The following is a 26,502-nucleotide window of genomic DNA, read 5'->3' as shown; positions in this document are numbered from 1 at the left end:
ACATTATTAATAATGAATCACTAATCACATGATTAAATTAGTTAATTGATGGTTTAATTGAAAAGATCTTTTAAAACAATTGTGCACATCTCTAAAAGCCTGTTATTATTTTCTTCATTTTATAGATCTGTGCAGAAATCAGTGGGGGAAGAAAGTGTGACAGACTGTGACAAATAAGAGTTTTAATGTTTGGAAACAAGCTAACACGGTGTGCTAACAACTTGATCATAAGGCAGTTTCTGAATGCACACTTCTATTATCAAGTCTCTTGTAACAAACAGCATTTGATTCCACCAAAGTCATTCTGACCACTGGGTGTCAGACTGCTTAAAGGCTAGGTCCTATAACAACAGTCAGGTGTCCGTATGGATACTGAAATATTCCTCCTTTTCATACTGGCCATTAAAAGATCCCCTGTTTATACACTTTCAGTTAAAATGAATGAATTGTTTAACACAGACTGCTTAAGACTCAAATTAGCTTCAAGGACATCATCATGATCGTGAGGTAGGGGTGTGCGATATGACGATATTAGATCGTGAAGGATTAGAATGTGTAGACAATCTGCCAAAGTGCAGAGATCGTAGGGATCGTCTAGGGCATATTCTATAAATTGCAGTTCTATGCTGATGCACCGACGCACCAAACGTATTACGTCATCAACCTGACCGACCAATCATAGCCAATTACGGGCAGTGACGCGCTTTTATGTGTGTAGCGGTAGCCGCATGGAGAGAGCCATGGCTGAAAGCCAAACGGAGGAGTTGGTCGCTTTTAAAAAAAACAAAAAAAAACAGCGTTTCACCATCTCTCATCTCTGCGAGTTAGCCCCTCCACCTGCCGCCTCTCTCGGGTGCGCACGCACACACACACACACACACGGGCGCATGGATAGGTCGCGCTTGGCCGCTAATAAACAGTAAATGTGCTAATTGTACAGTGTTCAAATTAACGTGACCCCCCCACCCCCCCCGTCGGATAGTCCGACCACTGACGGACCCTTTTCAATAAGCTATTTAGTGTTTGGATATACTTAAATCCTGTTAAAATGACTGTGTTGAATAAAACATACAGTGTTGTCTTCATTGATATTTTACTTTCATGTTTATTGAAAGCTACCTTTTATGTTGCGAGAGTGCACTTTATCAGAGTGTTGTTGTTTACCTTTTAGTATGTTTACGTTGTTTGCACATGTTGGCAAAACTGCAACTATTTAAATTAAAATCTGTTCAGAAAGGTTCTTTGGCCTAAATTGTCTGTTTTTCTTTTTTTGATTAAAGATCGTGATAAAATCGAAATCGTGATTTTATTTTTAAAAAATCGTGATATGATATTTTTGCCATATCGCCCACCCCTATCGTGAGGACATCATCACTTACATTAAAGCTACTCTCTTCAGGGCCAGTATGACGAGGAGTAATGATTACATCAAGCTAATCTCTTTCAATGTTCATATGGGCATCTGACTATTGTTTTAAGACTGACTTGATCTAGATTTAGCACCTTGCGTTTGTATGCCTCACCAGTCAAGATGCAGTTTACATCCATGTCTGTCCATCCATTATCTGTAACCACTTGCCCTATACTAATGTCTGTCCAGACTCACGTCATACTGTATATGTAGTAAGTACTTTGAAGGAATTTAATACAAGATTTTACATGTAATTCTAGGTTATCACTCTATTGACATGTATGTGTCCAGTGACTAATTTCCAAGTAAAAACATGCTGTCTTCACCTACACTATTTAACAGAGGAGGACAGAGGACTGATAGAGCTTCATCACATGGTGCAACAACCACTATCATTATCATAACGACCAATCTCAACAGAACCAATCAGACAGTCACCTGAACATCAATCTCAACAGAACCAATCAGACATTCACCTGAAGATCAATCTCAACAAAACCAATCAGACATTCACCTGAAGATCAATCTCAACAGAACCAATCAGACAGTCACCTGAAGATCAATCTCAACAGAACCAATCAGACAGTCACCTGAAGTTAAATATCTTGCGGTGGACTATTGCTGATCCATCACAAAGAGGCGACATATTGTAAAATATGGATGCTGCACACACATCTGTGACCCAGCAGCACAGAACATCTCTATAGACTGCAGTTTGACGATGGACAGCAAAGATTAGTGTCACCAATTCAGTATGTGACCAAACGTGAAATGTGGTCACAACCTGCCCTTCTGTTCTGAGTTATGATGTTGAATAATGGCCAAAAACATTATGATGTTACAGTGAACATGACCTTTTGGACTTGAAGGTGTTCCTGACATTATCATGTCGACACAAATGTGATGTATAATGTCTACATAATACTTTGTAGATCTACAGGCTGTGAACCTCTCCTTCAACATACTCTACATCTTCATCTCGGCCATCAAGATAATAAAAATAATTAAATCTCCATGTATAATGGCTTCTGATAACCACTATGATAGAAACATTGATTATCTGTGTGTGTCACAGTAGATTTGACAGAATGCCAGTCCAAAGATATTCAGGAGCTGGTGTGTTTACCTGAGAGTATTCCACTGGGTAAAAGCAAGAGTGCTGGCGCAGCATGGAGAATAAGTGGTGAACAAACAAAAAGTTGATAAAATACACATCAAAGTAAGAGTGGATTGGCTGGGTGGATGAATGGAAGGAGGAAAGCAGGAGGATGAGACAAAGCCAAGATGAATAGTAAAGCTCAGCCTATCTGATGCATGTTTCCTATGAAGTGTGCATTTCATCACAGAAACACCATCCATACAGCAGATACAGAGATACAGAGCTGCAGCTGTTAGCTGCAGCTCTCTCCGCCATCTTCACATCAGAGACTGACGCTCTGAGCCAGTCAATGGCCCACTTGGTTTAATGGAGTTAAGTTTGATTTCTACATTAAAAACTACAGGATCGACTATATAGTATTACAGTCAAATCAAATGGACCTGAAGAAGTAACAGATTATTAAAACAAGATCAAGGTGTTTAGAAGCAGGTAGACCTGCTGTGTTTAGCCGCATGTCCACTGCATGGTGCAGCGTGGCTCTACCCGAACAGACTCCCTTTTGGTGAGTGCCACAGATTTTGTTAAATATAGCTTCAGAGCTGAAAAACCCACTTTATGAGTTATTTTGATGGTAGATTTTCCCAAAGAATATTATTTTAATTTCATTTATTTAATTTTACACAATATTCATTGTGTAAATATACAAACTTCAAAGATGTTATATTGGTTATAATTTTGTTTTTAATTTGCTATTTTTTTAATTTTCACTGGCTATAGTATCACATTCAGTGGTTTTATTTCATCAGTAGATATTTGTGCTGTGTTGATTTCAAGCTTTTCTGTCTGTGTGATACCTTTTCACCTTTTTTTATTGGGTTCTGGAAATTTTCGAATACAGGTTGTGATGGTTTGGTCTGTTGCATGTAGGTGATGTCATCTTGTCGTCTGTGTCCGAACAAAATATTAATCTTAACTAGAGAAGGCAAGTTCTTAAGTAGATGCAGCTGTGAATGCTAGCTGATGAAAAGCTGATGCCAAATGCACATTGCTGGCAGTAAAAACTTTGAATAATGCCAAGAATATATGAAAAATGTGGAATATTTTATGGTTTGTTGAAAGGCTAACACTAGATTTGCATTACTGGCTGTAAAAAGTGAAATATTAATCATGTTGTGGAAGACTTTAAGGTTTTTGAAAAGCTGAAACTGAACTGGTGGCTTCAAATATATTTGAAGTCACATCTGAAGAGTATGAAGAGTCATAATAGTGGTGTGAGAATGATGGATTCATAATATATAATTGGTTTGGGGCTAACCTGCATTGTTAGCTTGAATTTGTAATTCAGAAGTTGCTGAAGGAGTAACAGTGGGAAAGAGTCAATGACTACAAATGCTATGAAAAGATGAATACATTTCATAATGTATCAAAGGTGGGGAACATTCATTTTTAATTGGATTAAATTTAGTACATACAAGATTTTTTTTTTGTCTTCATGTTGATGATGATATGGTAGAAACTAGGAAAGTCTACTGAGCACACTGTGACATTTTTTTGTGTTTATTGTCAAAAATGTGTCTAGTGGAGCAGTTCAGAAAAGTGGATGTGTTTGCCTGCCTACAGATATTTTCCCTCAGTTTTAATGGGACTTAATGTGGCAGTTGGTCAGCGCTCCTGTCATTTAAAAGCCCACTGAGCCAAAAGTTTTAGTCCGATTGTTTCCAGAGGCACATGTGTGGGACAAGCACAAAATTATATAGGTGAAATAAACATTGTGGGAATGGGAGGTAGTTGATGGCAAAGTTTTTTAGGTTATTTATAGGATTTTGTCCCATGAAACGTTTTACATGATTTTTTTTCCAAGAAAATCCATGAACTGGAAAAAGTCCTGGATTTTGGGTGAGTTGGCATGGAATGACCCCACAGCAAGAAGACAGACTTTGTTTTGGAAAAGGCTGAAGGCAGCAAGTCAGAAGTAAAAACTGAAAAAACTGTTGGGCCTTAGTGGAGGTATGCGCTCTACTGAGTGCCATTCTAGTTACCTCTGCAGCTGGGCTATCTCCTGGCTGATGTCATCCAACTCCTTGATGCCAGTGAACTCCCCTGAACCCACTGAGCTCGAGCTGTCCTGTAACGAGAGAAACAGGTAGACAGAGATAAAGAAGGAGAGGAAGAGAGGGAGACAAAGAAGACAACACGTTGGCAGAGTAAACTTTATTTGTTGAAGGAAGTGGGATGATAAAACAATACCAACTGAGCCATGGCAGACCAGGCCAAAGGAGGGAGGAAGAGGAAAAGAGTGGATAGGAGAGAAACCAGCTCTCAATATGAGGAGCAGCACAGAGGTTGAGTCAGTAGGTGGGGGCTGGGTCAGTCACTAATATGTGACCACCACTGACCAAGTGCCACGGAGAGGAAAGATTCAGGATCAGTCAGTCCCCCTCTGAGAACATTAAAACAGTTTTCATGAGGGTGGCTGCTCCTTTATTAAACAGGAATACTTATTGCACTTGATTTGATTTATTGAACTTATTTATACCAGGGTCACAAAAAACTGCTATCATAAGATTGCAGCTGCTTTATTAAATGTACTCATTTTTAAAGATTGCCAGCTCAAAGCGAACTTGAATCTTCCCTTGATCCTCGGACAGCTGACAGGGTGAGAATATGTCACTGCATTGTGTTGGAATGGAGAGAAAAGTCTTGCAAATGCTTTCCAGTAATCAGCCTAAACAGCCAGACACTGAAAGCATTTATAGGGCAACACACTGTAGGTCCATGTTACCTACCCACAACTTGAACATTATAGCCTGAGAGAGGAGGAAGAGGGGAGAGGTAGAAACATCAGCAGTAACACACTTAGGCAGTACATGATTTACCCCTCCTCAAAATCACAGGGGTTACACTTTCAAGTTCTCTTCTAGCAAATAAGCAGATTTGACAGACTGGGAAATTGGCAGAGATCAAGAAACAGGATGTATAGCAGAGCAGGGGAGAGAGAGAAGAAGAAGTATTGACTTACCCGTCTCATCTCAGAGAGAGCAGCCATCTCTGATCCCACCGGGGTCATGTATCCTGACATACTCTGCAGCAAAACACAAACCCCTCAGTTACTGACAACCGTGATACAAACAGGCACAGCTCCATCCCATGTCCAAACAGATGTATCAGACAGTATTTAGTAGTATTTAAAAAAGATTAGAGATGCACCATCTGGATTTTTTCAGCCGATACTGATAAACTACCTGCTTTTCATGGCTGATTCGATAAAATAAATGATCATTTTTGTCTCAAAAAAGAAGGTCCTAACCTGTAGTTTATTTACAGCTGAAGCTAAGAGTGGCTCAGGTGTGTTTTTTCACAGACTTTTCTCCACCTCTCTAAAGCCCTGCAAAACATTTATTACAAAATGTCTTCCTCTGAAATCAGAAAACGTCCACACCAGTGATGACATGTTTGGCTTTCTAGTCAGCACAGCCTTGCTCTACCCAGCTGCAGCAGTTTGACATCATGAGTGTGGCAAAAGTGCACTGCACCTCTTCTTTTCCTTCTTTTTCGGGCCGATAATTTTTCTGGCTGATATATATCATGCATCACTAAGATCATATAATGTGGCATTTTAGAACCGATATGTTGATACTGATATGTGAGGACATCTTGAGGATATCTAAACGTACTACAAGGAACATGGTTATGAAACATTCTCTTATTCTTAATACTGATCCCTCCAAGACTGCTGGCAGATCAGATTTGTTTCTAAAATCAGACCTTTAAAGACAGACTATCTACACTTTTATATGTAAGCGATTGTATTGGACTTTTGTATCCAGATATCACCCACCTATCTGCATGGGTACGTACACAGTGACACGCCGTTCCCACAGAGAAAACTGGGAAATGGAGATCCATCCGAACAATGTCGGGGTAAAGATGCAGAGCACGGGGCGCCCATTAGCTCAGTTGGTAGAGCGGGCGTCCCATGTGCAGAGGCTGTGTCCTCGCTGCAGCGGCCCGGGGTTCGAGTCCGACCCGTGGCCCTTTGCTGCATGTCAGCCCCCCTCTTTCTCATCCTGTTTCCTGCCATCTCTGAGCTGTCCTATCAATAAAGCCATAAAAAGGCCAAAAAAATATTTAGAGCAATAGAGCAGGCAATGTACAATATTTCAGCCTGACTGTCAGACATACTGACTGATAGACTGTTGCTACTGCTAACAGCAACATTGAATGTGCTCAGCCCCTCTGATGCACTTCCTTCACTCTGGATTCAATGTGTGTTGAATCACATCTGGAGAATCGCATCTGAATCACATTCAAACCACCTCCAAATGTGGTTTGGATCTGATTTACAAAAATCACATTTCATGCTGTTTATAGAAAAAAATCATAAAAATCTGATTTGGACTGCCAGTCTGAACAAGGCTTAAATGACCTACATTAGCAAACAAAACTATCAGCGAGGAGATCATTTCTGAGTAGTTACAGTTATTCTTAATGCCTGTCACCAGGTCGGACAAGCTATAAAATTAAATTATTACAAATATTTTTTATGGCATACTGAGTGCTGAGGATGGACTAAGGGCAGAAGCTGCTCTGTAGCCTGGTGGTAGGGCACTAAAACAAAGGTTACTTTGTTTCACCATCATCATCTTAACTCCACAAGGGGGTGCCAGAATCAACACAAACTGAAAGTTCCCAGCAGTAACTTAAAACTTAAATAAGAACATTTAAAGAACTGATCAGTCGTAGTGTAGATATGCTAACCAAACAGATAACCAAGCTCTGTCCATATCTGCCCATATAAATGGCTGCATTTCTACTGCACTTTACCAGAAGCGCTTTACAATTTGCCTCGCAATCTCCTGTTCACGCACACCGACACACAGACAGGGAGTTATGATTCAAGAAGCTGGCCTGACCATGTTGACCATCATCAACATGTGTACAGGAGAGGCCAGGAATTGAGATGTGATCAGTGGACGAGCCACTCCTGAACCCCATGAGATACACTCATATACAGATACACCGATCAGGCATAATATTATGACCACCTGCCTAATATTGTGAAGGTTCCCCTTGTGCAGCCAAAACAGCTCTGACCTGTCAGGAAATGGACAATGGAAATGGCGTTTTATAGTGGATCCTCTGGGTCCTGTATGTTGGGGGGTGGGGCCTCCATGGATCAGACCTGCTCCAGCACGTCTTACAGATGCTCGATCAGATTGGGATCTGGGGAATTTGGAGGCCCGGTCAACACTTTGGGCCTTTTATTGTGTTCATCGAGCTGTTCCTGAGCAGTGTTTGCGGTGTGTCAGGGCACATTGTCCTGCTGGGGGGCCACTGTCATCGGGTAGTGTTGTTGTGATGAGGGGGTGTACTTGGTACACAACAGTGTTTGGATGGGTGGTGCGTGTCAAGTGGCATTCACATGAATGCCAGCACCCAAGGTTTCCCAGCAGAACATTGCATTGTGATGAGATGATCAATGTTATACACGTCACCTCTCAGTGGTTTTAATGTTGTGGCTGATCGGTATATATCACTGAGCTGTAATAAACATGCACTATGTGTGTGTGGGGTGGGACCTACTGGTACAGGAGTGCCTCTCTCAGATGGGGGGATCATGTCAGCAGTCAGGGTCTGTGGAGGGTCGATGCCTTTGCTGACCTTCTGCTGGATGAGATGCATGGCGAGGGCAAACTGCTCCCTGGTCAGCTTACCTATCTGCCTGGTGTCTGCCAGAGCCCTGCAGGGAAGAACACCCAGTATGAAATCAAACCCTATCCAAACTCGATTGTTCAAAGTTGTTTCATTTTGGCACAGTGTTTGCTTTCTGAATTCCAGGCATTTCACTGATTTGCTCCCAGAAACATCCCCAGAACTCAATTTTACTACATAAAAAAGAAAAAACAACACTGACCTTTTGAGTGATAAAAAAGAACAACATGGGTTTCACAATGTCCCCAAGGCAACATGGACACTCTGACAGGCTGTGCAGGAGAACTGAGATGGAAGTAGTCAATCTAGCCACTTTGGTAAAACATATAGATTAGAGCCCGACCGATAAAGGATTTTTAAGGCCGATACTGATACAAATATTTGGTGATTTAAAAATCCGATATTCTGATATATCGACCGATATATATATATATATATATATATATATGTATATATATATATATATATATATAAAAAAATCCAGAAACACATAACAAAACATACAACAGATTTCCGTAACATTAGTTATTTGTAGTTATTTATGAGTCCTCACTGAAATAATATGATAATGCAGTTTAAAAATAAACTTGCTTGTTTCATTGTCACAACAGAACAGAGGAACATCAAAATTACTAGCTAATTCCGTTTCACTCTCGGCTTATACATAACAGCAGCAAAACTGGACATGGTAGTCACAAATTTTGTCATGCTTATTTGAGTTAAGAGAACTGATGGGGATGTTCTTTTAATTGTTATTCAAACAATGTATTTCTCGTGACAGTTGCCAACTTACCATGAACACACTCTGGCTGGATCAGCTGGTTGTAGGGTTTGTGGCGTTCTAAACATGAGTGTTGCCAACAGGGACGTTGTAGAGTGTCCTCTGGTGGACAAAATATGCAACGCCAACACTCATAACATGGTTGAAGGGTGTTTCGTCCGTTTTTATTTTATTTTTTAAATATTCATTTATCGGCCATTATAAATGCCGATACCGATAGTTTGGAAAATGCCTAATATCAGCCGATAATATCAGCCAGCCGATATATCGGTCGGGCTCTAATATAGATTGTCTGGTCTCTGTTGTTTGAAGAACTGCCACTTGACAAGCTGATAGTTGCACTTGGAATGAGTGACATTTGTCCTAAATGATGACTTGGTGTTAAATTTGACCTGTTGAAAATCAATCATTTTGCATGGAAATACCTGTCAGGGTTTCTCTGTGACAAACATTTCTCACACTGGAAGATATAATGGCAACACTTTATAATAAGGCACATTTTATAACTAACTGATTGATTTGAATTGATTTCTTTTATTTTTCTTGTCATGCATACAGTGTCCCATCCTCATGGGTTTATATTAAGTACAGTCAAAAGTACGACTGCAGTGGTCAAACAATTCATTTCATGATAAAATGTTCTACCTTCTCTCCCAAGCTTGGCAAACAAAATCTGCTACAAAAAAGGTTCCTTCCTGAAGCACAACTCAAGGTTTTCCATAATCATCCAGCTAAAAGAAATCAGCATTAATGGATTACATTTCAGTATGAAATACACCCTTTATGTCCTCATGGACAGAAACACATATTACCTATGGCAGAAATAAATTCATCATCATTGGAGAAGAAAGCAGGTGTTTTGGATTAAGAGCAGCGGACTCTGAGACATCACGGCCCACGGCATCTTTCGATCGTCTGAACTGAATGGTTGGACCGCCAAAGGGAGGAAGAGAGTCGAATCAGAGCAAAGCTAATTCATCTTGGTTTAAGACTGCTCCTACAGCTGGACGAGGAGAGGTGAACTATTTGCATCGTTGATGCTTGGTGCTCACAATCAGTCAAAGTTGATGGACAGCGTTTCTCTGATGTCGCACTTTTAATATAAAGACGCTGACCATAACATCATCACCATCTTGATGCTGCTGTTTACATACACCCCCACGCAAATTTTAAAAAATGCAATACAGAATTATTTCCTGGGTGTAAATGTGTTTATGTATGTTTTTAGCCTAAACCACTGTGTTTTATGTTATGGTTGTGCAGCATGAAGGAGTCACAAACTTTCATTTCATTATACAACCTGTGTTGTATCATGACAAATAAAGGATTTCAAATCATTAGCCTTTGGATGACCATGTAAGATGTCCCAATTAAGTACACCAGAAGCATAGTCAACTAGCTTGGCTGGGATGGGCTGGGGCTAATTGGTTAACATGCTAACTTCAGTAGACATCTCTGCAACACAACACAGACGTCATAACTGCTAATTCTTTACATTCTGTTGATCATTTTTGATTTTCAATGTTTTCAACTAAAATTCTTGCATACTACACCTTTAATAAAGGCACCATACAAATTAATAACCCTTTATGAATGCTGACTCAGCACAAATTGGTAGCCAAGACATAAAACACAACATATATTAAGGCATAAGGCAGTAAGGCATGAAGCATGAGTCCCTACCATATATGGGCAAGGAGGTTCTGAGTCAGTCCAGACTGCATAAAGATGTCCTTCACTTCATGTCCGCTGACAAAGCCGTCCAGATCAGCATCTGTCTTCAGGAAGATGTCGTCATAGCGACCACGGTCTGAGACTGGGACCACCCAGGTCACTGAATGCTGAGACAGAGAGGGATGAAGATGTTGTAACAATCTGTCATTTTAACTCAGAAGCAGACGAGATAAAACCATTCCATGCTAGTGATATATCTTTTGCACTCATTGCACCACCCTGTAAAATGTTAAGTGTCTTACTTGTGGGAAACAGCACAAACAAAATTAAAATCAATTTTAATTAATTAAATTAAAATCCATAAAGATTATAACCTTAAAAAGAATGTTCAAACCATAAGCTTATGAAGGCAGAACTATATATATATATATATATATATATACATACAGCTCTGGAAAAAATTAAGAGACCACTGCAAATTTTTCTGAAATCAGCATCTCTACAACAGCCATTCCATTCCAGTGTCTGTTGAATTCCAACACAAGCACACCTCATTCTACTTAATGAGGTACTGATTAGATGATCACCTGTACCCAAATCTTATTTACGAGGAAAAGTATAAAAACCACTGCTGTGGTCATCACTATCCTCTTGCAATAGGACCAGTTGGATGGTAAAAACAGTGCTAGTAGTACCTCAAACGTAATTGGAATCAAAAAATAACTATTGACCATGCCAAAAGAGTTGAAAAGAAAAGTTTTCAGTGGGCAAAAGAAGGGTTCAATTCTGGCTTGACTGGTAGAGGGATACAGTGAGCGTCAGGTTGCTTCCATCCTTAAAATTTCTAAGATGGCAGTTCATAAGAACAAGGTCAAGCAGCAGACATTGGGGACAACAAAGCTACAGACTGGCAGAGGGCGAAAACAACTCTCCACTGACCGGGATGACCGTCAACTCAATTGAATGTCACTCAGCAACCATAGGATGACATCAAGTGACCTACAAAAAGAATGGCAAATGGCAGCTGGGGTAAGTGCACGGCGAGAATGGTTTGAAACAGGCTCCTTGGGACAGGGCTAAAGTCATGTAAAGCTAGAAAAAAGCCCTTCAACTATGAGAAGCAAAGAAGGATTGGACCATAGAGGACTGGAGAAAGGTCATCTTCTCTGATGAGTCCAATTTTCAGCTTCTCCCAACACTTGGTTGTCTAATGGTTAGACGGAGACCCGGAGAGGCCTACAAGCCACAGTGTCTCACACCCACTGTGAAATGTGGTGGAGGATTGGTGATGATCTGGGGGTGCTTCAGCAAGGCTGGAATCGGGCAGATTCGTGTTTGCGAAGGACACATGAATCAAGCCACGTACAAGGTTATCCTGGAAGAAAACTTGCTTCCTTCTGCTCTGACAATGTTCCCCAACTCTGAGGATTGGTTTTTCCAGCAGGACAATGCTCCATGCCACACAGCTAAGTCAATCAAGGTGTGGATGAAGGACCACCAGATCAAGACCCTGTCATGGCCAGCCCAATCTCCAGACCTGAAGCCCATTGAAAACCTCTGGAATGTGATCAAGAGGAAGATGGATGGTCACAAGCCATCAAACCAAGCTGAGCTGCTTGAATTTTTGCGCCAGGGGTGGCATAAAGTCACCCAACAGCAATGTGGAAGACTGGTGGAGAGCATGCCAAGACGCATGAAAGCTGTGATTGACAATCAGGGTTATTCCACCAAATATTAAAAACATTAGTATTGTGTTGTTTATAAATGAATATGAACTTGTTTTCTTTCTTTCGCTTGAGGTCTGAAAACACTGCATCTTTTCTGTTATTTTCACCATTTGTCATTTTCTGCAAATAAATGCTCTAAATGACAATATTTTTATTTGGACTTTGGGAGAAATGTTGTCAGTAGTTGATTGAATAAAACAAAACTGTTCATTTTACTCAATCACATACCTTACCTACCAGAAGCAGGCAATGGTGGCATCTTTGGAGTGCTCTCTCCTTATTGCACAAACCAAAAAGCCACACAACATTGGAGAAACACTGATTAAACCTGCTTGCATTAAATACTATGTGGACTGCAGGTGGCTAACAAATTTAAGACTGTACCACGGTCTAACAACACAGTGAAAAACAGAATTGACAGAATGGCAGGAAACGTTGAGAACACACTTGTCGGCAATTCTCATTCTATATGTACAGTACATTGAGGAACCCGAGCTGAAACAAGACATTCTTATGTCTGTTAATCTCACAGCCACCACAAGAGGAGAGGACATGTTCATTGTAGTTGATACATACTTCACAGAGCACAATATTCCCTATAAGAATTTATTTGCATGCTGCACAGATGGAGCACTTATGGGGAAAAATAAGGGCTTCAACAGCCATTTGAAGGAGATGGCGCCCCACTGCTTAGTGTTTCACTGCATGATACACAAGCACACCCTGGCAGGCAAACACCTCTGTGAAGACCTGAACGTAACATTAAAGACTGTGGTAAAAATAGTAAACTTTATTAAAGCTCACCCGGTCAACAAACGGATCTTTGCCCAGCTGTGCGATGATGAGGCACACCAGACACTCCTCCTTCATACCGAAGTGCGCTGGCTGTCCCAGGGCAAAGTGTTGGTGTGTTTCATGGAACTTAAAAACCAAGTAAGAGAATTCTTAACCTTTCATAACCAGAAACTATCCGACGAAATGACAGATAAGTTTCTCATTAAGACTTCATATCTGGCGGACATATTCAGTCTGTTCAACGGGGCAAACAAATGCATGCAGGCCCTGGATGCCAATGTAATGGGGTGCAAAGAGACAGTGGATGCATTTGTGCACAAAGTGGAGTATAGAAAGAATAAACTGGCAAAGGGAGACTACTACTACTACTACTAGAACAGTCAGGGGGGAAGTTACCTGATGCTTTGGCCAGACAGTTCACCCGCCACATGGAGGAGCTTCAGGATGAGATGCACTCGCATTTCTCGGATGTTAATGAACATGTCTCAAAAGACGCATGGGTGATGGACCCATTTCTCGCAAAAGAAGAAGATGTGGAGTACCTCCAGGCTGAGGATGAGCTTATGGATATAAAGTCCAATTCTCTCTGTAAGCGGTTCTATGCTGAACATGGATACAAGCGGTTTTGGCTTGTGAAAGGACCAAGAGTCGCTTCGAGACTTGCTCATCATGCGACCACCAGATTCATCTTGCCACCACCAGATTCATCTTGCCATTTGCCACAACATACCTGTCAGAGACTGCTTTCAGCGCTCTGGTCGCCAAAGTTTACAATGGTAAAAATGTGGGTCACTCAAGAAAAAGGTTGGGAACCACTGGTGTAGAGACATGTATTTTTTTACATTCAAAAATCAAATAAAACTGTATTTATTGATAAAAAATGTAAAAATCACACAAGCAAGATTACTTAAAAGAACCACCAGGCTCTTGGCTGAGAATGTTGATGTTATATGCTCATCAACATTAGTATTAGTACTTTTACTGAAGTAAACAGTGATGTTGCAAGGTTTTCCATACAGTGAGTCCCCGGGAGCCACAGTGTGGCGCTGAACTGAAAAAAAGAATTGTTGAACAGCAAAATCTGAATGATCTGTTAAAATCCTGAGCCGGGTACAGCCCTGTCACATCGTCCTGATACACTTGGCTACACAATTCAAATAAACTAAACAGTGGTTTATTTTATGGTTTCAACACGATGCATCTTCTGAACAGTGAAACATCACCTGTCATATTCATCATGAGAGAATACAGAATCTATCAGAGCTGATTATTCTTGACAGTGATCCAGTTAGTTTATTCACCAATACCAAGTTTGTAGCTTTGATTGTTGAAACCTGCGCATCAAGGAAGTATCACAAGTTTCCTTTTATACTTATTTCAATACGGAGTTGTTGTTCACAATGCATCATCATCACAGATCAAATATGGTGCATCCCCTTGTAGAAACACATCATGTGTTTTCATGCCTCTCGTCTGAACTATGAACTGAGGCTTTGTTTCTCTGGGAGGTGAACATCTTTTTATAGTTTAGCCAACCCTGTGACACCTTGTACCAGGAGGCCAGGTAGTCTCCACTACCTCTATCTGGCAAGAAGAACGTTATTTTTCTTTGTAATAAAGACGTCAATTTGGACACTTCACAGACCTGCTATTTCTTCTATCGCACCCATCTGGAGGGGCCCTTTGAGTTGTATAACTGGATTTACCACTGCTCCCCGGAGACAGTCACACCTTTCCTTTAAGGGTCAAGCTAGGTTCAATTGATCACGATTGAATCCACAGATGCAAAACACCAGAGACTGAAGAACTTTCCTTTTAAAATTATATGTTGTATTAAGAACATCCTCTGCATCTGTATTTAAGACTAAAAATTGCTGTCATTTTATTTTTCTTGAACTCTCTTTCTCTCATTTCCCCCCTTTCTCTCTCTCATCCTCGCCTGGATCAGATAACATCTACGCCATCATGGTAATTTATGGCCCGACTCCCCTTACATTCCTTATGTAGAGCCTTCATTTTCTCTTCCAAATTTTATTTTTATTAATTTTTTTATTATTATTGAATTTCCAAACATATTAGTGACAGTTATAAGAAAGCAAGTATCAAGTTTCTCATTATTGTTACAAAACTCAAATAAACATACACACATGTATATATATACACACACACACATATATATATATAAAAACAAACAAACAAAAATAAATAAATAAACAAGCAAACAAACAAAAAGGGTAGGTCACTTATACTAAATGAAGAATTGGACAGTAGCATAGATGGCAGTTATTAAAGTGTACGATCACATACATCTGTACATCTGGGAGCGGCAATAGCTCAATCCGTAGGGACTTGGCTTCGGGACTCAAAGGTGGCCGGTTCAAACCAAAAAAGTATGATGTGGACTTGTAATGGAGAATACTAGTTCACACATCCTGGGCATTGCCGAGGTGCCCTTGAGCAAGGCACCGACCCCTAACACTGCTCGTTGCCCATTCACTCGTTCTCCTCTATACACTGTGTGAGGGTGTGCATGCGTGTGTAATGTGAGTGATAAAAAGAATTTCCCCTTGTGGGATTAAAACAGTATAATTAAATTAAAACAAAGCATGACATTAAAACAGATCAGACAACGTACAAAGGGTTGTTTGTCAGTTAGGAAAAGTCCATTTGTGTATGCAAAAAATGGGCAGACGATCCCCTCAGTGTGGAACGGATTTTCTCCATGTTGATAAAGTAAAAAAAATCCATACATGACAGGTTGGTGGAGTCGGGGATTTCCACTTCATAAGAATGAGACGTCTAGCTAAGAGGGTTACAAAAGCTACCAGGTTCTTCTTATAATTTGGTATAGCAGGTATGAGGGTAACTCCAAATAGGGCAGTAACCGCCAATGGTATAAAAGAGACAGAGGTGATCTGTGAAATAGTATTAAAAATCTCCATCCATCTGAACACTTTTATGGGTATCTTCAACTCCGTAGTTTTATTCTGTCAAAGGTGAAAAATCTCCACACACTCCCTCTCTCAGTGATATAGATTTATTTGTACTGAATCGAAAAGACACAAGACATTTTCTCTCTCATTCCTATTCGCTGTTCTACTCCTTGGATCCATCAGATATAAGGACGGTGATACAGAAGTGGGAATGTGATCTTGGTGGGCAATTTATCGAAGATGACTGGCATGAAGCAATAGTCTCTGCCAAAACCACATTTATCTGCAATCGAATGAGAGAAACTCAATATAAGATACTCCATAGATCCCACATAACACCATTCATTCTTAACAAGATGGATAACCGGATCTCTCCCCTTTGCATCAAATGTAAATTATCTGTTGGGACATACATTCACTGTTTCTGGGAGTGCCGTTTGATTACAAGGTTTTGGAGCAATGTAGCCCAGGAATTGAGTAAAATTTTCTCACTTAAAGTTAAGAAGGATTCTGGCCTCTTCATATTAAGCTTGCCTTCAAAAACACTATCTCTGAGCAGATCAGATTTCAAACTCTGTGACAAACTTCTGTTTCTGGCTAGGAGATGTATTTTAAAGCAGTGGATAAGTGACAGACCTCCAACTGTCACACAATGGTACCAAGAATCGTACAAAGTTTTACCCTTAGAAAGACTCACTGCGCGAATGAAAGGGGATGATAGTTTGTTTGAGGAAACATGGTCGGCCTTTCTGAGGTACTTACCCCCACCCCTCCGGGACACTGTAAACAAGGGGAGGTACACTTTAGACTAGAATATTCCCACTGGATGATGTATGTTATTATTTCTGTTACTGCCAGTCACTAGATCTCCCCTTTGTTGTTGTTGTTGTTATTATTATTATTATTTTTGAGGTGAAGACAGTCGTGAGCTACCTGAGGTCATTTTGGTTTGGATGGTGGTTTATTTCCCTTCCTGTTTTGATATATTTGTGAATACAGAGAGCACTTGTATGTTAAATGTTTTGTTTTGATAAAAATCAATAAAAATCTATTTATATAAAAAAAAAAATTAAAAAAAAAAATCTCCATCCAAAAGGTATTCAGGGAAGGGCATGCCCAAACCTTATATGAAAATAGGTAGCCGGGTACTGGCGACATCTGTCACAAATAGGATCAACATCACCATATATTTTAGACAGTCTGACCTTAGTTAAATGATAGCGGTGAAGAATCTTACATTGTAGCAACCCGTGCCTAGCAGATATGGAGGAAGAATGGACCAGCCGCAGACACTCATCCCAAACATCATCTGCAAGTTCACATTCTAAGTCATTCTCCCATAGCGTCCTAATAGTACGAAGTGAGGCTGGGTTTATAGAGTGAATGAGATTATATAACACAGAGATCATGCCCCTCGTAGCAGGCAGTGGGGTCAAGAATGGGTCCAGGCCAGTAGGTTCCGGTAAATTAGGAAAACTGGGGTAAACATTTCTAACAAAACTACGGATCTGTAAATATCTAAAAAAGTTATTTTTAGGAAGAGCCGACTTCTCTGACAGCTGCTGGAAAGATGAAAATATGTCATCATTATACAAGTCCTTGATTGTTTTGATACCCCGCGCCTGCCAGGAAGAGAACGCTCTATCTAATAGTGAAGGGTGAAATAACAGATTTGGTGCTCGCTGGGCCAGTTGCAAAGGAGCCTGAGGGCCGAAATATCGTCTGAATTGTCTCCATATCCTCCCAGTAGATTTAACTATTATGCTCTTTGAATAGGGTGAGATTGGGTGATTTACAGGAGCATGAACAAGTGCAGACAGAGAGGCTGGTTTGGCAGACATGGATTCCATAACTATCCATGTTGGGGGAGAACAGGAGCCCTCAAAATGAAGCCAGAACTGAATTGCTCCGAGGTTACAGGCCCAGTAATAAAATCTAAAATTTGGCAATGCTAGACCCCCCTGAGATTTTAGTCTCTGAAGCAAGGGTCTGCGTAGTCTCGGGGTCTTCTTGTTCCAAATAAATTCAGATATTAATTTATCAATCTTGGGAAAAAAAGACTGTAGAAGAAAGATGGGTAGACATTGAAATAAATAGGAAAACTTAGGGAGGGTGTTCATTTTGATAGAGTTGATGCAGGCTGCAAGGGATAAATTTAATAAGGTCCAACGCTCAAAGTCATCTTGCATCTTAGCAAACAACGGGAGAATGTTAGATTTAAATAGATCCTCGAACTGAGCTGTGACCCGAATACCTAAGTATACAAAACTATCTGAAGCAACCTTGAATGGAAAGTTGTGCAGTGGGAAACTTCTTGCTGCCAGATTCAAGGGTAAAATCTCACTTTTGGACAGATCAAGTTTGTAGGGGGCGCTGCTGAGCTTCAATGGAGTAGGACGTGAGTTTGGTAGCTCCTGCCGATTTCGATTAAAATTGTTATTCATGTGCGCTTTTTGGTCACTTTTTTAGTCCTGTCTTACGCCGCAGTATTTTTTGTTGGAAAGTTTTACTTTGGACTGCGTAAAATGTCTCGCAATACTCGCAATACTATTCAGACACAACTGAGGCCTGGTCCACAAGCCGCGACCTCACCCTCGACTAGGCCGCCGACTCCTACAGGCGTCGCCTCGATGCAAGCTAATCCTGACATTGCTGCCCTCAAGCTCGAGTTGCTGGCTTCGCTGCGGAAAGATATTGCTGATATTTTTAAGAAGGAACTCCAGGATACCCTCGGCGATATTTTGTCTACTATCAAGCTCGACCTGCAAGTGGTGAAAACACAGCTGGCGAATGATAAAGCTGCTACCGATGCTACGGTATCCAAGCTAAAAGGTACAGTCGGGGAGATGGAGCACGCATTCACCGAGTGCTCCGATGACATCGCCGAGATGAAAACTACTATCAAGTGCCTCACTGCTAACGTAGCCAAGCTGGAAAATAAATGTGAAGACTTGGAGTCCAGGTCACGGCGGAACAACGTTAGGATAGTGGGAGTACCGGAGGGTCCTGACACCTGCACCACTGCCGCTGTAGCCACCTTATTAAAGGAAGCATTTGACCTGGTAGAGGAGTCGCTTTTGGACCGGTCCCACCGGACCCTCCAACCCAAACCCAAGCCCGGTGAGCGTCCACGAGCCATTGTATGCAGATTTCATTACCACAGTGACTGTGTTGACATTTTACGCCGCGCTAGAGAGCTCCGTCAGATTAAAGTCAGAGACCTGGCCATCTCAGTCTTCCCTGACCACACTGCCAAGGTAGCCCGGGCTCGGGCTGCATTCAACAAGGTCAGGCGGCAACTTCGTGGCATTGACGGTGCTCGGTATGGTCTGGTTCATCCAGCGCGACTCCGCATCACATACAACGGTGTTGAGAAGGAATTCGTTTCAGCGGAGGAAGCCAGCGAATATGTCAAAATCTTGATTTCTGGGTGAGCTCCATTAGCTCTTCAGTTCTGTGTTGTATTATTGCTTAAAACACGTGGTCTTACTAGCCCTAACTCTTTACCTGTGTGGTTTTCTGGTTTGTTGCACTAACTAGCTTAGTGTTACTATTGTTTGATTATAGCAGGCAATCTTCCCCTCTTCCTTACCGGACACTGTTATATAACAAGGCTATACCATATTTTGTGTTTTTGTACTTCAGATCAGATCTGCACTACCTCATTTTATGCTCTCTGCATTTATTTGTACAGAACGTATTTGTTAACTTGTATTTTAAGTACTTTGCTACTGTATCCATCTGATCTATGTGGAAATTTGATTTGTGCTAATAAGGCAATCATCTTTATTGTTTTTTTTTGAATGTTCACCTTTAGATGAAACAATATTTTGTATTGTGAGTTTTTTGGTTTTTTTTCCAATACAACTCACGCGCATACTGTCAAACAGAGTTGAAGTCGGCGGGAGTTTTTTCTCTCTTACTTCTGTTTGTTCTGCTTAGTCTCCGGGTTGTTCACATTACTGTGGACAACTTTTGGTTATTGTGGGAAACACTGCTGTCTCCTTTGTTCTGTAGTTATATGGGGACTTTGGGTGTATTTGTGTTTTTGTTGTTTTTATTATTTAAATAGTTAACAGCAATATAAATCCCAGCATTGCTGGGTCAGGTACACCTCTCAGATTTATTAGTTGGAATATCAGAGGTATGGGTAATCCTGTTAAGAGATCTAAGGTTTTTACACACTTGAAACGTTTAAACTCTGATATAGTATTTTTACAGGAGACTCATCTTCGAATTAAAGATCACCATAGGTTACATTGCCCTTGGGTAAGTCAAGTCTTCCACTCAAACTTTAACTCAAAAGCTAGAGGAGTCGCCATTCTCATTAATAAGAAAGTTCAGTTCTCATCCACTGATGTTATCGCTGATAGGAATGGCAGATACCTCATAGTTGCTGGTACCCTAATGCATAAAAAGGTTTTGTTAGCAAATGTATATGCCCCGAACTTCGATGATGTTGAATTTGCTAACAGATTGCTGAGTAACATCCCCTACTTGAATACTCACCTGCTGATCCTCGGAGGGGATCTAAATTGTGTTTTTGACCCAATCTTGGATCGGTCTAATCCTCGTAATCTGACTCAATCTGCTATGTCTAAAACATTCTCAGATTTTATGAAACAGAATGCTCTTATTGATCCGTGGAGATCTCGTAACCCCTCTAGTAAAAAATATTCTTTCTTCTCTCAGGTGCACCATTCATATTCTAGGATTGATTACTTTTTTATTGACAGTACTCTTAATTCATGTGTAAATTCTTCTGACTATTTAAGTATTGTTCTATCTGACCATTCACCTTTGTTATTAGATATTCAACTTTCTACCTATAAACGTAGTCCACCACTTTGGAGATTCAACTCTCTTCTTTTGGCAGATAAAGAATTTTGCGAACTCATTTCAAATTCTATTGATGAGTTCTTGTTTTTCAATCAAAATGACTCCTCTTCTTATTCATTGCTATGGGAGACACTTAAATGTTACCTGAGAGGTCAAATTATTTCTTACTCTGCTCTATCTAATAAAAAGATTAATGCTAGGCTTAATGAACTTACATCTGCGATTAGTAGCCTTGATCAAAGTTATGCACTGAACCCCTCTCCTGAACTACTTAAGCAGCGTCTTGATTTGCAAGCAAAATTCGATCTCATTTCAACTAAAGAGGCAGAGCGCTTGTTACTACGCACTCGTGGCTTATATTACGAACATGGCGACAAGGCAAGTCGTTTACTGGCACATCAGTTACGACGTCAAGCCACTTCCCGTTTGATACCTAGTATTAAAAACACTTATGACACTGTTACTACAGATCCCTTGGAAATTAATGCTACTTTTGAATCATTTTACTCTTCATTATATAAATCTGAATTTCCTACAGACAATACTAAAATGAACGAATTTCTTCAGAACCTTTCGAATCCTGTCATTGATACTAATACTTCCAGGCAACTGGACTCCCCACTCTCCCTTGAAGAAGTATCAAATGCAATTAAAGCTATGCAATCTAACAAACCCCCAGGCCCTGATGGGTTTCCGATTGAATTTTTCAAAACATTTATTGGTAAATTGGCACCACTACTTTTATCCGTATTCAATGAATCCTTAGAAAGTGGTTCATTACCACCAACTTTGACACAAGCCACTATAGCTCTCCTTCTCAAAAAGGACAAAGATCCAACCTCCTGTAGTTCCTACAGACCATTATCTCTGCTTAATGCTGATGTAAAGGTGTTGGCTAAAGTAATTGCATCTCGTCTAGATAATGTGCTTCCTTGTATTATATCTGAAGAGCAAAATGGTTTTATAAAGGGTCGTCAATTGTTTTTTAATACCCGTACACTCTTCAATATAATTTATTCGGAACATTCGGCTGAACTTCCCGAACTTGTGATTTCTTTAGATGCTGAAAAGGCATTCGATAGGGTAGAGTGGGAGTACTTGTTTGCAGTTTTAAAGAAATTCGGATTTGGTGATAAATTTATTTCTTGGATTCGCCTTCTTTATTCGTCCCCTAAAGCCAGTGTCCATACTAATGATGTTTATTCTGATTATTTTGCTCTTGGTCGCGGAAGTCGCCAAGGTTGTCCTTAGTCACCTTTGCTCTTCGCCATTGCTATCGAGCCTCTGTCTATTATAGTGTTGTCACGATACCAACATTTTGGTATCGATACCGGTACCAACATGTATTTCGATATTTTTCGATACTTTTCGATACTTTTCCAAATAAAAAGAGAACATAAAAAATGTCATTAATGGCTTTATTTTCATAGAAAATCTTTAAAATCTTAGAACTATACATCAGTAAATAAAATAAAATACCATAAAGACTCTGTAGTGAAAAGATAAAATGAAGGTGATACATTTGTCATACAAGCTGAGGCCTTAATTACGTTAAAAAATATTTTCATTAAATATAGCCTGTCTTATGTAGGACCAATGTCTTTAAATGATACGTTACATTACTATGCTGTACTCTTTATAACATATTAAATGGCTAAATGTGTATGTAAAAGTTTATTACTTCATAAAGACCATGCATGTGTGCATTTACAGCTCTGGAAAAAAAATTAAGGGACCACCATTATTTATTATAAATCAGCATGTCTAAAAAGTTTAAAAATCACTGACTGAGAATATAAATATAATATAATATAATGATATAATATATAATAATATAAATAGGCTATTTAAACCAGAGAAAGTGGTAACTGAAAAGCAGCTTTAATTTTTTTCCAGAGCTACTTTTGTGGAGAGTGAAGGGGGCAGTGAAGGGAAGCCGAAGTACTTCCAAATTGCACTTCGCGCACCTGATTTGTCAGTAAGTTGCGGAGTGGTGACGGTTGCAGCAGCTGCCATTCACTCCCTGCTCCTGTCTCTCTCTCTCTTTCTCTCCTATTTCTCTCCCTGTGTCCAAGCTTTCCTCCTGCTCCGTTTGTTGCTCCAGTAACTCGCTCGCTCCCCCGCTTGCTCTGACTTCCTCGCCTCGGCTCAAATTACAATGCGGTGACGTCATGCGGCGCCGTTACGCGGCAGCACGGCGCTATATAAAATGAAATGAAAAAAGTACCGGTCTCATCCAAGCGCAGTATAGTACCTTTTTAAATGCGATGGTACTGCGGTACCAATTTAGTACCGGTATACCGTACAAGCCTAGTCTATTACATTAAGATCTTCCCCCTTACTCAAAGGAATCACCCGTAATGGAATTGAATATAAATTATCGCTTTATGCGGATGATTTGTCGTTGTATATAACTGATCCTACACTCTCTATCCCTGCTGTTTTAAGTATTCTGGAGAACTTCAGCACCTTTTCAGGTTATAAATTAAATCTGGGGAAAAGTGAGTGTTTTCCCATTAATACTGCAGCATGTCAGCTTCAACAGTCACCCTCCCCCTCTCATTAATCGGCAAGATCAATGTTGTTAAAATGAATATCTTACCAAAATTTCTATTTTTATTCCAGTCAATTCCTCTTTTTCTGCCAAAACATTTTTTTGACTCACTGGACAAGATAATTTGTTCTTTTATATGGGGTGGGAAGTCACCTAGGGTTCGTAAATCTTTACTGCAGAGATGCAGACTTAGTGGAGGACTTGCATTACCTAATTTTCTAGCTTACTATTGGGCTGCTCACATCCATAAACTTTGCTACTGGTTAAAATCTCCTGGATCCTCTTGGTGTAAATTGGAACTATCATCCTGTAAGGGATCTTCCATACCTGCTCTATTTTATTCCTCTTTACCTACAAAACCCTCTTTATACACTGATAATCAAGTGGTTCTTAACACACTTAAAATCTGGTTTCAATTTAGGCGGCACTTTAAATTTGTAGCTGCATCTTCCTTGGGTCCTCTAAATAACAACCATTTATTTCCTCCATCACTTTCGGACTCAACATTTTCAGTGTGGCATGACAAGGGTATTACACAATTCAAACATTTATATGTAGATGGTGTCTTTGATAGTTTTGCCAATTTGTCATCTCGCTATGGCTTCCCTGCTACTCATCTATTTCGCTATTTTCAAACTCACAGTTTTGTTACTAAGTGTTTCCCTAATTTCCCCTCTTTACCGCCAGAACAGCAGTGGGAAACCATGTTATCATTTATCCCTCATCACAGAGGAATCATTTCAAAGTTGTATGATATTATCTTGGCTTTTAGCAACCACTCAAATGTTAAACTAAAGTGTACATGGGAAGGGGAACTGGGAATACAAATACATGAGGAGTCCTGGGAACAGGCCATAGAGAGGGTAAGATCTACCACCTCTTGTGCTCGTCTTGGACTTATTCAATTTAAGGTCTTACACAGGGCGCATTTCTCTAAGTCTAGACTATCTGTACTATACCCGGAAGTGGAAGACGAATGTGATAAATGCCATGGCTCTCCTTGTCACCTTAGCCACATGTTTTTTCTCTGTCCTGATCTGAAAGGTTTCTGGGCAGGTTATTTCACTATTATGTCGACTGTTCTTGGGGTAAATCTTCAACCTTGCCCTCTGATTGCTATATTTGGGATTCCTGACCCCTCACTTGCACTCAACTCTACACAAAAGGATATTATAGCTTTCACATCCTTACTGGCAAGACGTTTATTACTGTTACATTGGAAGTCTGCTAAATATCCTTCTATCTCCCGGTGGCTGAAAGATATCATGTTTTTTTTAAAGCTTGAGAAAATTAAATATACATTAAGAGGATGTACAGTCAAATTTTTATTTCTTATTTCACTAATTTAGAGGTACTACCTGATTGAATGTCTGCCTGTTACTGTTGTACATATTGTATAAATAACCTGTAGTATGCGTGTTGGTTGTGACGAGCTGAGTGGGGGCGTGGGTTGTTCACTGTTTTGTTTTTTTTTTTGTTTTGTTTTTCACACTGCACCCTGTAATTTAATTATTTTCTTCTACATTTTTATCAGAGTGCGTTTGTTTTGTTTTCTTTCTTTCCTTTTTGCTCATTTTCGTTTGTTTATGTGTATATGTGACTGTTTACATATGCATATATGTATAAAAGAAAAAAGAAAAGGTTAATTGTATCCCTGTAATTGGAAGTATCTTGTACTTTTCAATAAAAATATTTGAAAAAAAAAAAAAAAAGATAAAGTTTGTAGCCAGACACACGGCCAAAAGAGGTGAATGTGTCTAAAATAGTCAGGATTGAGATCGAGGGGTCCGAAATGTACACTTAAAGATCATCTGCATAAAGCAAGACAGTATGCTCAACACCATACCTGAGTACGCCTCTGATGCGTGGGTGAGACCGAAGGGCCACAGCAAGAGGTTCAATGGCAATTGAGGGGGGGGACTCAGAGGGCAGCCCTGCCGGGTGGAGCGGTAGGGAGGAAAATGTTCTGAGAGGATGTTATTGGTTCTAATGGATGCTGTGGGTGAAGTGTATAGGAGTCTCACCCAGGAAATAAACTTATTGCCAAAACCAAACTTTTGTAGGGTATAGAAAAGGTAATCCCACTCCACCCGGTCAAAGGCCTTCTCCGCATCCAGCGAAATTAAGACTTCTGGTATGCATGACGAAGAAGGATTGTACAGGATATTAAAAAGCCGCCTGAGATTAGAAAAAGAATATCTACCACTAATAAATCCTGTCTGGTCCGGAGAGATGATGGAGGGAAGAACTCAAGGCGCATGGCAAGGAGTTTAGATAGAAGTTTTAGGTCCACAGACAACAAACTTATGGGTCGATAACTTGCGGCCAGTAGGGGGTCCTTATCCTTCTTTAAAATAAGTGAAATTGTAGCCTGCATGAGAGTCGGAGGGAGATTAGATAACAAAAAAGATTCAATTAAAATTGGAGCTAATTTATCAAAGAATTTTCTATAAAATTTTATAGGAAATCCATCTGGACCTGGACATTTCCCTGTTTGCATGGAAAAGGCTGCCTGTCTAAGTTCAGCAATAGTGATCGGTTCTTCCAAAGTCTTAACAGACTCAAGATCTACTCTGGGAATGTTAAGAGAGCTAATGAAGTGGTCAAGGGCAGAAGAGTCAGTCGCATGTTCAGAAGAATATAAAGAGATATAGAAATTTCTGAAGTGTTCATTAATTAACTTGGGATCTGTTGTAACACCTGATGAGGTTCTAGTTTGTGGGATTTGGTGAGAGGACGCTGTCTGTCGTAAGTAGTGGGCAAGTAGTCGACTTGCTTTATCCCCATGCTCGTAGTACGTGGATCTGGATTTCAGCAGGAGGTCTTCGACCTGAGCATAAGCAAGAACATCGTATTCTGCTTTCAATGAAAGCCATTCTTTAAAAATATCAGGTGATGGGGAAGTAGCATAGATATTGTCAAGTTGAGCTATCTGTTGCTTCACTTTTTTTCACATTTTTTTCTTCCTAAGCTTGCT

General features: G+C 40.2%; 1 protein-coding gene across 4 annotated transcripts in view; it reads right to left on the bottom strand.

The window, feature by feature from the left end:
* LOC141004478 (epidermal growth factor receptor substrate 15-like 1) overlaps positions 1-26,502 on the bottom strand; it is a 95,121-nt gene that overhangs the window by 46,445 nt on the left and 22,174 nt on the right. For all 4 annotated transcript variants that reach the window (XM_073475984.1, XM_073475983.1, XM_073475986.1 and 1 more), the window contains exons 10-13: positions 10,687-10,844; positions 8,094-8,250; positions 5,530-5,592; positions 4,550-4,635 (exon numbers count right to left, since the gene is read on the bottom strand). In XM_073475984.1, coding sequence (XP_073332085.1) covers positions 4,550-4,635; positions 5,530-5,592; positions 8,094-8,250; positions 10,687-10,844 — 464 coding nt within the window. The remainder of the gene's footprint in view (positions 1-4,549; positions 4,636-5,529; positions 5,593-8,093; positions 8,251-10,686; positions 10,845-26,502) is intronic.

Source organism: Pagrus major, chromosome 11 (genome assembly GCF_040436345.1).
Source record: "Pagrus major chromosome 11, Pma_NU_1.0".
Lineage (NCBI taxonomy): Eukaryota > Metazoa > Chordata > Actinopteri > Spariformes > Sparidae > Pagrus > Pagrus major.
This window is presented reverse-complemented; position numbering and strand designations above follow the sequence as displayed.